Source organism: Cupressus sempervirens, chromosome 10 (genome assembly GCF_028749045.1).
Source record: "Cupressus sempervirens isolate cs-2001-9-10 chromosome 10, ASM2874904v1, whole genome shotgun sequence".
Classification (NCBI taxonomy): Eukaryota; Viridiplantae; Streptophyta; class Pinopsida; order Cupressales; family Cupressaceae; genus Cupressus; species Cupressus sempervirens.
In genome coordinates, this window is record NC_143127.1 from 893,641,648 (window position 1) to 893,656,948 (window position 15,301).

At 34.0% G+C, this 15,301-nt stretch overlaps 1 protein-coding gene across 1 annotated transcript; it reads right to left on the reverse strand.

Annotated features, from left to right (window-relative positions):
• Nucleotides 1-9,149: 9,149 nt before the first annotated feature.
• On the reverse strand, nucleotides 9,150-13,958 carry LOC149536869 (cytochrome P450 734A1-like). The gene is made up of 5 exons (XM_089805347.1): nucleotides 13,501-13,958; nucleotides 13,077-13,300; nucleotides 10,722-10,963; nucleotides 9,993-10,386; nucleotides 9,150-9,850 (listed from the first exon to the last, which is right to left on the reverse strand). The coding sequence occupies exons 1-5, from the start codon at nucleotides 13,772-13,774 to the stop codon at nucleotides 9,425-9,427; spliced, it is 1,560 nt and encodes a 519-aa protein (XP_089661473.1). The 5' UTR covers nucleotides 13,775-13,958; the 3' UTR covers nucleotides 9,150-9,424.
• Between the last annotated feature and the right edge of the window lie 1,343 nt (nucleotides 13,959-15,301).

Below are 15,301 nucleotides of genomic sequence, written 5' to 3' on the forward strand. Positions count from 1 at the left end.
AGTTGGAAAATTGGGTTGTGAAGCATAACGAGGTGGCCAAATGGATAGATGGAAATGACATCCCATCAAAAGTTAATAAATTCATCAAGAGGGATTGTATCCTAGGTGGATTGGGAATAATTAAATGCCATAATGAAAGTTATTTGTCTATGGGCTAAGATTAGTACTAACATGTGTGAACTTAATATGACAATCAATTTTTTATGGGGAATACATAGAGTTTTGAGGTGGAAGTACAATATTTATCATACTTTCCATATCTACAATATCCATCAACCCATGTCAAGTATGGTGGGAAGGAAGCAAATTCACTAGGAGGAAATAAGTGGCAAGAAAACAAGGAGAGTCGAATACTTATAGGTCCAAAAGGTTACTGGTTATAGAGACAATAGTAAGGAAAACACCATGGTCAGGGAACATCACAGAAGGGAGCCAGAGGATGAAGCCCAAAAGTGGAAAAGAAGAACTAAGGTGTGGAACATTCTGAAGAATGGTGAAATAACTAGCTATATTGATCACTTTCACGGATGGAAACCCTTGGTAACCAAAATCATGATAAAAAACTAGAATGAGGGTATGGTTGAAATCAATGGGGTGGAGTTCTCTATCATGGAAGAAATCATCTCCCATGTCACTAGCATCCCTATTATAGGAAAGAAATTCTATAGAGACTGTATGGTCTGAGGGCAAGCGATCATGGAGTTCACAAAGAACCAAGAGGAGAAACAAACATTGGTGAAGAAGGGCACCCACTACCTCCTGAATTCTATCAAGCCTCTATGGAGATTCATTCTTTGAGCCATCATCAAGTATATTACTCTTGACACCAGGTTCGACCACATTTGCACATACCATTTTGTGTTGCTCAACCATTTTAGCTATGAGGAAAAAATCTCTATCCCCTTTTACCTTTATTCTTCCTTGAACAAGAATATTAATGAGTATCAAGATAAAACAAAAAGGAACCCAGTGCTCCATGAGGGGTTGCTGCTATTAATCTATGAATAATTTAAAGCTAGGTCTATCAGTAAACATGTCAAAGATAGGAAAGAGGGCAAGAAAATCAAAGGAGACTCAAATGAGTCAGAGGAGATGTAAGTCTTGATATGTATACAAACTCAAATATCCCAAAGAGGGGATCCAAAAAAAGAAAACCCTCACTAATATCAAGGAGAAAAATGTGCTCCCCGAACCCACTCAGGATATTGACACCTCTTTGAACAGGGGCTATAATGAATGGGAAGAAGGGACAGACACGAGAGGTGAAAGTGCATAGGTAGAGGAGAAGATCAGGGAGGGGGAAGGTAAGGAACAAAGAAAGAGCAAGAGAACCATAAATATTAAAGTGTCGGCCAACAGAGAGAAGAAGGCTATGGGGAATAGAAAGAGTAAAAGGAATATTTATGAGGATAATAAGGAGAAACAGGGGGAGGAAAGTGAGAAGGTGGAGGAAGTCCCCATTGATAGGGTGGAACTTGAACAGGGTTATGAGGATGTGGGTACTACTACTTATAGATGTTTAGTTACAGGGAAGGATAGGAAAGTGGTGTGGAGGAACTTTGATCATGCCTCGACTAAGTTGGGTATCAAAAGGGAACTTATTAGAACCTAGGTTAGAGAAAATGAGGAGGGCAGAATCTAGCTGGAGGAGTTAATTGATCTGATTCTAGTTATCCTTACTGACATTACTAGGGAGAACCTAGACATGGATGTTCTCAATAATGCCAAAAATAGTGCGGTGGATAGCTACTAAACCACTAAATGACTTTTCCACAAAATCCTTGATGTTAAACACAGATTGAGAACTCTGGAAAGGGAGACCTATAGCCTAAGGAATAAGGTCAGTGAAAATAAACAAAGTATGGACAAAATAGTGGACGACGTGAATATAATAACTCTTGAGATGGATAGGACTATGCAAGGTATAGTTGAGCAGAGTACTAACATCCTCAAGGACAATGAGAAAATCAAGAAGTTCATTCACTTTGTGGATGACCAAAACATCTGCAGGGAGTAGGATCTAGACACCAGCCTTAGAGATAGGACTCTTGATGAAGGAGCTAGGAAATGAACAAGATCAAGCACTAGGAAAAAAGATACCTCAACCCCTAATTAGGATCTTACTGAGATCAAGGAAGTGGCAGGCAAGTTGATTGAGCTTGAGATCAACACTACTGAAATATTGAGAGACATTGTCTGAGAGCCTTGGCCTTTTGTGAGCTACCCTAGTTTTTTGACATCTCTCCCTGGGTTTTTCCTTTTTTTTTTAAGGGAGTTTTTCGTTCTTTTTGTTCAAGCTCTCTGTAGCCTTTTTCATTGCACTATTTGACTATACTTTATTTGTTAGGGTTTTAGGGCCCTTTTAAAGCCTATTTTCCTTAATAAAAAACATTAATACATACCTCTTTGTCTTCAACAAATTGTTGAGCATATTTTTTAGTCCTTTCATTTTGTCATCCTTCTTTCGGCTGTATTTCCTTGCTTTTTTTCTTTGACTTCCCATTACATTTTAGATATTCAAAGAAATTGCTTCAATACTCGTCAATAAAAAAATGGTTTTCCACTATTGTTGTGATTTGCTATTTGGATTTGATTGTGTGACCAATTTTTTTACATCAACATTTCAGATCACACTCTATGATCCATCATCAGGATGCATACAATAGAAGAGAAGGATAAAAGAGAAAGTTAGCAGACCAGACTTCAAATAAAAGGTAGGGGGTTGGGGGGAGAGGAGGAAGAATGCACACAAAATAAGGACAACTACCAAATAAAGGAACCCAAAAGACAACCAAGCCAACCATTTCTGTACCCCCAACATAGAGAAGACCAAAAAAGAAAGGTCCTCTTTTGAATTTCCTCCAAACTTTCAAGTAGAAAATCTAAATGATGTAGTGGAAGCAATCATGGTGTATTGGAAGAAATGAGGTGTATCAAGGAGTTGCTAATTTAGACATTTTATTCTGCACGAGTTAGGCTTGGTTGTCTTTTGGGTTCCTTTATTTGGTAGTTGTCCTCATGTTGTGTGCATTCTTCCTCCTCTCCCCCCAACCCCCTACCTTTTATTTGAAGTCTGGTCTGCTAACTTTCTCTTTTATCCTTCTCTTCTATTGTATGCATCCTGATGATGGATCATGGAGTGTGATCCGAAACGTTGATGTAAAAAAATTAGTCACACAATCAAATCTAGATAGCAAATCACAACATTGATGGATTGTGAAAATTTTATAGCTCTTATAGATACCCTTCATGGGAGGGAATTATCACATAGATTTTCCACTAGTTAATCCTGAAGCACAAATTAAGTAGCTAAAAAATAAGTAGAAGCAAATTACTGGATACATTTTCTTTCAAAATAGAAATTTTTATATTTCTTTTATATGCTTCATTAGCACCAAGGTGACCATGTGGAGTTGGGCCGACTAGTCGTATGCTCGGTTGATAGGTACTTGATTGAGTAAACTGATGTGGCTTCTCATGTGGCAACCATATCAACCAAATATGTGTTTTTATTGAAATTATGGACTTAAAGGCTTGATTTTCCCATTAAAATTTGACAAACATGTAAAATATATATATATTTTTTGTAGATCTCTCAATCACTAATCTGACCATATAAATTTTATAAAGTTTGGAGTACAAAAATGATGTTTAATTTATTAAATAATGAAAGTAGTTATGTTAAGTTTTCAAAATAGGTAGATTCAAAAATAAAAGAAATTACTAAATTTAATCAAAAAATTATAAAGTTTATATGTTACACTAGAGGAGAGAGTCCTCTTCAAGAATATATAATTTCTTTTGTGTTTGTGTAGATTTCATAGGGGTTGGAGATGAAAAGTATCAATTTTTGAAAAGTTTGACTTTGAAAAGCTATAAATCACAAAATATAGCTTTAAAATGAATTTTTCTTTGTTCCTACACTAGATATACATGTCTTCTAACGTAGATTTTAAATTTAGACACTTTTTTTTTGCATGACTATCAATTTTTGAAAAGTTTAACTTTGAAAAGCTATAAATCACAAAATATAGCTTTAAAATGAAGCTTTCTTTGTTCCCACACTAGATACACATGTATTTTAACATATATTTTATATTCAGACCCAAAAAATTTTTTTTGCATATAGTTTTGTGGCAGGAAGTAAAACCCCTAATTTTTAAGTTTTTTTAACAATAGAAAAATCAACTTAATTTTTTTTAAAAACATGTCAATTCTTGCTTAATTAAAAAATAAATCATAATCTTCATATTGTTTAACATATTTCTTCAGTTTACATCATCTTCATCTTAAAATTCCTAACAAAAATATGACATTTTGGTCATTGAAGTTTATCAACTTACTATTGTTAATCTTTTCCTTTCTAAAAGTGTGGCAACTAGTTGTGCTTTTACCCACATTATATGAAATGATATCCTCAAACTCTATCAATAATTCAATAACTTCTTTAGGATTTCCTTTTGTTATACCCAAATCAAGTTTCTTCACAATCAAAACATAAGACATACTTTCCCTCTTTATACCATCCAAGAATGTTCTACCTTCAACCAAACAAAATCTCACTGAAGTACATAGCTTGTTCTTAGGTGCTTCTACTAAAGGCAACAATACTTTCTTCATCGTTTTTGCCACTATAAATTTTGTCAATGATAGACAATATGTTTTATCATTTCACAATAGAAAAATTCACTAGAAATATGTATTAATATGTAAAATCCTATGAATTTCATAAATTCATTTTGATAGATTCAATGATTACTACCCTTCTAAAGAATACTAAGAGATCATTTTTCAATGCTAAAATCACTAAATTCTATTTTTATTAAATATATTGTGAATACAAAGTAAAACATCAACATGAAAATCAAATAATAGATAAATTAATATACAATAGTTAGTATTATTCATTCATTTATACTTCATGTTTAAGAATATATCTCACCAAAAACCCACATTCTTCCATATATCATACAAACATATTAACTACAATTCACCCTCTCAATCCAATCGATTTGTATAATGCATCAATTATATTTCAACATTTACTTCACAATTAAAAATTGAAAAATATATAAAATAAAAAAACACAATTTCGTAGATCTCTCAATCACTAATATGACCATATAATTTTGATACAGTTTGGAGTACAAAAATGATGTTTAATTCATTAAATAATGAAAGTAGGTATGTTAAGTTTTCAAAAGAGGTAGATTCAAAATAAAAGAAAGTTACTAAATTGTATCAAAAAATTATAAAATTTATATGATGCATGAGAGGAGAGAGTCCTCTCCAAGGATATATAGTTTTTTGTGTGTTTTGTGTAGATTTCATAGGGGTTGGAGATGAAAACTATCAATTTTTGAAAAGTATAAATCACAAAATATAGCTTTAAAATGAATCTTTCTTTGTTCCTACACTAGATATACATTTCTTCTAACATATATTTTAAATTCAAAACAATTTTTTTTTTTTTTGCATATAGTTTTGTGGTAGGAAGTAAAACCCTTGATTTTCAAGAATTTTAACAATAGAAAAATCAACTTTAATTTTTTTTTAAACATGTCAATTCTTGCTTAATTTTAAAAAATAAATCATAATCTTCATATTGTTTAAAGACAGGAAGCTAAAAGGGTAGGAAACCAGATGGCCTCTTCCCCTAAAGGGATGGCACAAAGCCAACTTTGACGGTGCCTCCAAAGAAAATCCAAGTCCCTTGGGAAGTGGTGGAATAATAGGAAATAATTTTGGTGAGGGAGTCGTGGCTTTTTATTTTTCGTTGAGATTCCAAACTAATCATTTTGCAGAAGCCAGAGCAGTGTGCCATGTAGTTAAACTGGCTTTTGAAGTTGGAATAACTAAACTTTGATTAGATGGGGACTCAAATAACATAATTAATTGTATAAATGGAAAATATCTTCCTTCTTGGTTGATTGCCAATATAATTGAAGAGACACATGACACCCTTGCAAAATTTGAGACTGTCCATGTCACACATGCGTTCAGAGAAGCAAATCTAGTTGGGGATTGGTTTACTAATAAAGGTGTGGGATCTGACAAGTTGATTACATGGCAATCGGGAAAGGATATTTCGGTGGAAGCCAAGGCCCTTATCGACTTGGGAAAAATCCAGGGGTGTAGAGTGGAGATCTAATGGTAATAATGAATATTAAAGGAATTTGGGATATAAGTACAAGTCATAAAGGCCTTTTTGGTTTTCACAAGCAATTGAGGTTATCATTGTCTTTTTGACACGTTTTGTGGGTCAAAATCATCATTTACTAGTTGTGTTTTTGTAAGTTGAATTATCTTGGTGCTTATCAGAGAAATAGTGCCAAAATTTTGTCTACGAAGGAGTTGTAGAGCCCTGAGTTTATGAGAATTGTAGGAGCTAAAACTAAAGAGATGGTGGGAGAATGTTGTAGAAAGGAGCCGGTGGGGGATTTGGAGAAATGGAGAAACAAGGGAAAAGTTTGGACAAAGTTGAAAAAGGGAGGGGTTGCAAGTTACATTGCAAAACTTCATGGTTTTCATCCTGAAGTCACCAACAGCATGGTGAATTCATGGAAAGATGGCAAGGTTAAGGTGAATGGTGTCTCATTTTTTATCACTAAGGAGGTTATCACTACGGTTACCGAGATTCCAATGGAGGGTTTCAATTTTTACAGGGATAAAAACTCTCAACCAATGTAGTTAAGAATTTTGTGAAGAGCACTGAAGAAATGAATGAATTGATTAAAAGTGAGACATTTTATGTGACAAATTCCATCAAGAAGCTCTGGAGGTATGTTTTGCATGCTACCATTTAATATATTACTCTAGACCCTAGGTTTGATTGAGTAAGAACCCATCATTTTGTTCTTCTTAATCACTTCTGCCAGGATAGTAAATTTTTTTCCCCTTACTATTTACTTAACTCCGTGATTAAGGCTATCACTAGCTTTAAGAAAAAACCTACTATCAACCCTGCTCTACATGAGGGACTATTGTTGCTTATCCACAAGTACTTCAAAGCTCAGATGGTTAGCAACAACCCCTTGCTAGATGCAGATGATGAAAATGGTAGCTCCAACAACTCTTTTGATTCTGATGATATTCAGAGCATAAGCTCGAAGGAAGAGGGGAATGTTTCTTCTGGAAAAAAAATTAAGGGTCATGTTAAGAAGCAGTCCTTTGATATAACCCCAAGAAGAAAGAGTCGAAGGGACCATAGCCATACCTCTAGTAAACATGATATGGATTATAATGAGGATGAGGAGGACATGGCTTCTGATGATGAGGAAAAGGAGATGGAAGAGGAGATTAAAGAGAAATAGGCTGGGAAGAAATGGAAGAGGGATGATGTGGATGATGAGAGGGTTTTGAATCAGGGACCAAATGTTATGATTCCCCCTCTTTCCCCTGTTCATCCTCATCCTCATTCTCATCCTGAGGAGAAGGAAAAGGATAATACTGGTGGAAAAGAGGAGGAAGTGCTTGTCAAAAATAGGAGAAAAGCTTGGAGTAATTTTAATGTAAGGACTACAATGATGAGAATTTATAGAGAAGCTATAAATCCTCATATTCTGGTGAAAAACCAAGAACAACCTTGGCTTGAAGAGCTCATAGACTCGACTATTTTGGCCATCAATGATAATGCTAGGGAGACGTGTATGAACCTTTTGAACAATGCTCATAACAACATGATTGATAATTTTAGATCAATCAAGTGGCTATACCATGAGCTGAAAGAGGTTAGAGAGAAGGTTTGTCAGTTGGAGGGCAACAAGAAGAAGACAAAAAATGAGAATCAGGAGGATTAGGACAATAGGGCCAGTTTGGTTGAGAGGAGAATTAAGAATCTTGAAAACTACAATCATAATTTGGCAAGTCAAATGATCTCTCTCCTTAATTCAATCAATGACAATATTTTCTCCTTAACTAGTGTGTTCAAAGACATAGGTTTGATGGAAGGTGAGGATGGAAAGGACAGAGGAAGAGCTAGGTTTGATGATGATATGGCCACTGATATCACCTTTACCAGTTTGGACCAGGAAACAGAGAAAGTCCAGGAGCAGATGGCCGAGGAGCACCAGAAGATTTATGAGGCTGCCAAGACCATGCAGGATCTCGAGAAGAAGAATAAAGAGTAGCCCTCTTGTTCTGTCTTTTTGTGTTTTTGTTGTTTCACTTTTGGCTTTTTGTTCTAGCTTTTGCTAAGTTCGGTTGAAGATAGTTTGTTCTGGCCTTTTTGTTGGCCTATGTTGTTGGCTAGGCCTTGTGCTTATTATCAACCATTAAACTTTTTTTTTTTGGTTGGGCTTCTTTTGCTTATTATCAGCCTTGTTTATGTAGCTACTTTTGGGTTTCAGGGCCCCTGTAAAACCTATTTATCTTATCAAAAACATATTTCATTAGTTTACATCATCTTGAAATTCCTAATAGAAATATGACATTTTGGTCATTGAAGTTTATCAACTTACTATTGTTAACCTTTTCCTTTCTAAAAGTGTAGCAATTGATTGTGCTTTTACCCACATCATCTGAAACAATATCCTCAAACTCTATCAGTAATTCAGTAACTTCTTTAGGATGTCATTTTGTTATACCCAAATTAGGTTTCTTCATAGTCAAAACATTAGACATACTTTCCCTCTTTATACCATCCAAGAATATTCTGCCTTCAACCAAACAAAATCTCACTATAGCACACTGCTCGTTCTTAGGTGCTTCTACCAAAGGTAACAATACTTTCTTCATCGCATTTGCCATATAAATTTACCAATGGCAAACAATATGTTTTATCATTTCACAATAGAAAAATTTACTAGAAATATGTATTAATATGCAAAATCCTATGAATTTCATATATTCAATTTGATAGATTTAATGATTACTACACTTCTAAAGAATACTGAGAGATCATTTTCAATGCTAAAATTACTAAATTCTATTTCTATTAAACATATTCTAAATACAAAGAAAAACATCAACACCAAAATCAAACAATAGATAAATTAATATACAATAGTTAATATTAGTCATTCATTTATACTTTATGTTTAAGAAGATATCTCACCAAAAGCCAACATTCTTCCATCAATCATACAAACATATTAACTACAATTCATCCTGTATAATGCAACAATTATATTTCAACATTTACTTCACAATTAAAAATTAAACCATAATGCTTTCGAAAGCACTAAAATACACTGAATTTTTTTATTACAATGTATTTTTTTGAAGTCTCCAAATTATCTTATAAGAAACGAAAACTCAACAAATATAAAACAATCTAAACATGTCAATCACTGGTTCATAAAGATGGCCTTATTACAATATATAAACCTTCAACTATACATTTTCAACATCTGCACTATCGACAATTATTTACTTAAAATTGGATTAAATAAGAAGTATTTCTAGGCAGTCCAACTTTCCAGTCTTAGCAAATGCTGAAGATAACCTGACCTCCATGTTGAGGTCTCACAGTCCCAAACCGTGTAGGAGCATGAGCATAAGATGGTGAAGTCACAAAATAAAATCTTTGCAGAATCATTGCCAACACTAATTTTGCTTCCAACAATGCGAAATTCTGACCCACACAAATGTATGGACCTCCACCAAAGGGCATGAACGCCATTGGATGTTTTGCAGCCTTTGCAATTCCTTCACTAAATCTCCCTGGGTTGAAATCATTTGCATCACTTCCCCACAGAGAAGGATCATGGTGGACTGCAATGATCGGAACAAAAAGTTGAGTTCCTGTAGGAATTGATAGCCTTCCAAGCTTCATTGGCTCACATGCCTCTCGCAATACTCCTACAAAAGGTGGATAAAGTCTCAGGACCTCATTTATGATCATTCCCACCTACAGTACATTCAGACAACATTTTGTTAGACAAAACCAAATTACTTAAAATGTTCTTTGATTTTTTGTTTTACCAATTTCAAAATAATTCATTGTATTCGATCACATGGAATTTTTTTGGGTCTGTTTAGATGGTCCTTACAATTTTGAGGCGACTTAAACTATCTGCATCTGGATACTTGTTTTTCCCACATACTTCCAACACCTCTCTGCGGCCTTTTTCTTGCCAATCTTGGTGTATGCCCAACAATATTATACACCATGTCAAAAGCATTGATGTGGTTTCATGACCAGCAAAGTAGAAAGTCTTACATTCATCAATGATTTCTTCTACAGTCAGGCTTGCATTACTTTTCACATTGTCCCTCTCCTGCTTCTTGCTCTCGGACATCATTAAACCAAGCAAATCTGTACCATAACTACCTGTTTTTCCCATCTCAGCAGTTTTTTCCCTTGCATCTATAACCTGTCTTAAGCTTCTTCTTATCCCTTTCTCCACATTCCAACGTTGCTTATTCTTTGTAGTAGGCAAAAACCTGATGATATAAAGAAATGGGTATAAGTTATAGATTCTGCATAATTCCCAATCTGAATAAGTTGTACAAGGCAATTCATTCTCTTGAATAAAATGTCTCCACTGGATTTAAGTTCCTAACAATAAAAACACCAGATCCCAAATAGATGAAGGCATTCCAGATGGGGAGATACATTTATAAAAGAGGGGCACTCTTCACACGAACATACTGAAATGAAAATTGTGATTGAAGTTTCAAGGAAACACACGAACACACTCATATCTCAACAAATTTGATTGCATTCTTTGACGGTTTAAGATTAAAATTTGTACTTTCAGAAAACTGAAGTTTGTCACCTGAAACCTGGGATATAAACATTGCGAAAGACTTCAATTGTAAGAACCATCTGTTTGGTCTGCATATCAAAGATTTGTTTTCCCTCTGCAAAACTGCTTCCAAATGCTGTGCGGGCAATAATATCTGCCGTGAGATCGTGGAACTCCTTTTGCACTTCAATTTCTGATGAACCTGACAATACCAATTTACTCCACTCATCCAACATACTCGCACTGCTTTTCACAATTGTTGGAACCATACCCTGCAGTCACAAAACACTTATTCTTCTTATGATATTTTAAATATAAACTTCAAAATATAAAGTACTTACAAAATAATCTGGACATAGATCTTAAGTCTAAAAGATTAAGATGTTTTCAAGTTTTGCAGTCGTTCCATGAATGGATTTATGATTAGAGTGACTTCAATGTACTGGAGTAGAATATCGCTATTCAAAAGCACACCAAGAATTTCTCAGCTCAATATTTGAGACTATCTTCACAAAACCTTTCAAATATCACATAATCTAAATTCTGTTAAGATGTCTTAAGAGAAGTATTCTATTCTATTCTGTCAAATTGAGGGTCAGTGTTTTGCAATCATAAGGCTTGGCCCTTAATATGGGTTTACCATGGGAAATATCACTAACTTACCGCTTCATCACAACTGAACAGGTTGGATTGCATTTTTTTTAAGTTTTAATTTTTAAATATTTTACAAGTGATATGCCCTGCCCCATACATACTTCAGAGTGGTTTAGGTTCAATGCTAGAAGCTTATTTGAAAATGAGTTTGAACACCACACGCGATCTTTCATCTGCTAAGATGCCTTAAGAAAAGTATTATACTCTGTCAAATCGAGCAGGGTTTTGTACTCAGATATAACCCTTCATTAAGGTATGTCAACCTAGGCCAGTAGGGAATGGCCCTTAAAGTGTAGGTTTACCCATGGTAACTATCATCACCAGTGAACAGATCCGATTCTAATTTTGCCCAGACATCTTTAGAAGTGGTTTAAGGTTAAAAACTTAGAAGCTTCTCAAAACCAATTGCATGCTATCTCCTACCTTCTTTATATTCTTCTCTATCTATCTCTCCATGTCCTACCTTGTTTATATTCTTCTCTTTCTATCTCTTCATGTATCATTTTTTATAACTTTTTCTATCTTCCCTCCCATCATCTTTTGCCCTCTTAATATTTATCTTTCTCATCTCCGCTATCTTTCCCATGTTTTATCTATCTGTTTACCATTTTAAGGCTCCCTCTCTTCCCTCTCTTCTCTTCCCCACTGCCTATCTCTCTCCCTTTCTCTATTGTCCCATATCTTTTATTTCTCTTTTCTCATATATCTCTCTCCCTCTTTTCCTTCCTCTATATCTCCTAATTCTCCCTCACTGTTTGTCCTCTTAATTTCTGTTCTTATATATCTACTACTTATTGTTTGCCTATCTCTCTCTTTTTCTATCTCTCTTCTTTGCAACATCAATATCCCCTAATATATATATATATATATATATATATATATATATATATATATCACGTACTCCCTTGCTCCTGCTTTCTCTTTATTTCTTTCTCTTCCTCTCTAACTCCCCTCCTCTATATCCTTTTCTCTCAGCATCGTTATCTCCCATTAGATACCTGATCCTATCCCTCTATCTTCATCTTTGCTTCTATCTTGCTATCTCTTCCTCCATCAGTAGACAGAACTCCTGTATCTCTTCCCTCTCTACCTCTCCCTATATAACTTCTTGTTTCTATCTTTATCTTGCTATCTCTTTCATTTTATATCTATTTTTCCTTCACTTATCTTTCATCTCCTTTACTTTAACTTTCATCCCTATTGATCCTTCTCTCCCTTTTGTCCTTATCAATCTTTCTCCTCTCCATATCCCTCTCCTCCATCTCCATCTCATCACTCCCCCTCTTTCACACTCTTCCCTCCTCTATCTATCCTCCTTTAGAAATCTTAATTGAAAATAATTTTGAACTTTGAGCTATGATGAGATTTAGGGTTCAAACAGTCACCTTAGGAGATGGAGACAATCTTTGGTAACTCTGATTGGCCATGCAATGATTGGGGACCTGGTTAATCTTAGAATTACAGCGAATCAAGGGAATCAGCACGGCTCTACAAATAGAAAAGGTCCACTAGCCTGGCCCTGCATGCTTGGACAATGGAAATAAGGATTTATGTTTCTTGTTTGGGTGCTGCTCCAACAATGAATCCTCATGAAATCGGTTGAAGATTTATGTGAAAAGGAGAACCATGTTTATCTATCACTAGGAACCTGACAGATTTCCCTCTAAAATATAATTATCACATCATTTTGCTCTCACTTTAGGACATAAAAATAGATATTCATTCTCTTACCTTCAAGGGATCCATATGGAAAGCCGGATTGATGATTTTCCTTCGGTGAGCCCATTTCTCACCTGTCAAACCCAGAACTCCCTGTCCTGCGAGTTGCCTTGAAAGGGGATTTCCCCGAAGCTTCGTATAGTTGCCAAATTTAGTGGACAATATCTCCTTAATAAGTTCAGGGTGGGGAACAACCAACCTGGGATGAGGTCCAAACCAGAAAAAAAATTCCTGACCTATTATATCACATATAAAAAAAAAGTTCATTAATCAAAAGGGTCTTCAGAGTCCTACATATTCTTCTTAATCAGCCACTATTCTAAGTTTTAACAACACCCAAGCTTATGAAACAATCAAGGATACTATGTGCAGGAATTCCGGTAATATGATTAACAAAGAACCAGATAGTGAAAACATGGAGAATATATAAGTGTACCGTATGTTTTGGTCCACTGGTAAATATATGGAAGAACACGAGGGACTATATCATGTGAGAGTGCAGGCATGGGTTTTGCTCTCTGCTCATCCATCATTCTGGATACATCTTGAGAGTTCCCATGGAATAGCTTGTAAGGAGGACCCCTGATTCCTTGGGCTTCAAAGTGCTTTTTCAATTGCAGAGGCTTCCACCATATTGTTATTGCAATCTTGAGCAGGAACAAAACTAAACCTGCAGAAACAATTGTCAAACCCCAAAATACCCACTCCATGTTCCACTCCTTGCTTAACACTACAATTCTTTGCTTGAGATTTGCTGCAACTAATTCTATGCTCCTCAAGTGTAGAATCCCTTCATATTTGCATAGAGCAAAAATGGCCTGGTTGTTTTCGTGTTGGAAAAGATAACTCCAAAGACTCCTGTAGTTCAGAAATGGCTTAGCTTGGATGTCAAACAAGAAACTACATTAGTGATTTATAAAATAGTATTATGAAAAACTTTCTAGTTATTATAAAATATATATTAAAGATATGTTTGACCTTTCCACTTGCATATTTTGTATAAGGTTTTAAATAAAAATTAGTGACATGTTTTTTGGAATTATAGAATAATATAATTCACTATGATGTATGTGTTTATTGAATACTCTAGTGATTGTTTGAAATGAATGATATGTTTTTTTTTGGAATTATAGAAGAATATAATTCGTAATATAAACTTGTCGTCAATATAATGACTGTTTATTATTTTTGAAAGAAGATTTGTATTATAATGTAGATGTTACAATTTAGATTTTGTCATAGATTCAAATTATCATATCTATGTTTAGAAAAAATCATATAAAAAGATTAAGAAAAATGAGATACTATTTTCAATACAATTCAATCCAACCTATTAATGTTTAGAAAAATTCATGACGAAAATATCAACAAATATATGATACTAGTTTGAATTAATACAAACTAGTATATCCATATTTAGAAAAATCTATATAGAAAATGTTAAAGAGATATGAGACTTTTTTATTTTTTAAAAATAGACCATTTTCATTATACAATATTTAAAATTATACTATACAAAAAAGGAGAGTAGGAAAACATTATTTTCAACTTTCATCCCTTGATTCATCTAAAATAAATATTGGATAAAAAGTCTTCTCTTGGCTACTTATTTTTTTTTATAGAGATGGAAATGACATCATCTAAGGACATGTATGCTCATTACTAATCCTAAAAATAATAATATTTTTTGGAAAATTATTATATATGGTCAATTACATTTCATAAATAAAAAACCAGCCATTCCAAAGAATAATGCATGTTAATGGAAAAAATTTAGAGATTTTAAATAATTATGTACAACAATTACATTTGACAAAAGAAAAGATTTTACAATTATAATGTATACCCTTTACATTTCATGAAAGAAAAAGCTAGAAATTTTGAATTATATTTTCTTCAACAAAACAATCCCCAAAAAAGGCACATGATTTAGTCAAATCTTTAATCTTTGAGACCTATAGAGCTAGTTGAACACAATGTTTGAATACCATAGAATGTTTATTCATACAATTGCAAACAAAACTAAATTAGATAACTGTTGCCTAACTTGATATAACTAACTCTTAACAAAAAAACTAACTGACAATATTTATTATCTTTCATTCTCTCCCATAATAAATATTGTTAAAAATAAAGTATAACAAAATGTTCATTATCCCTTTTCTCCCCATAACAAACATTGGGAAGAACACCAAGTAAACTTTGAAGTTCTTGAAAGCGACCATCAACAAGGCGTT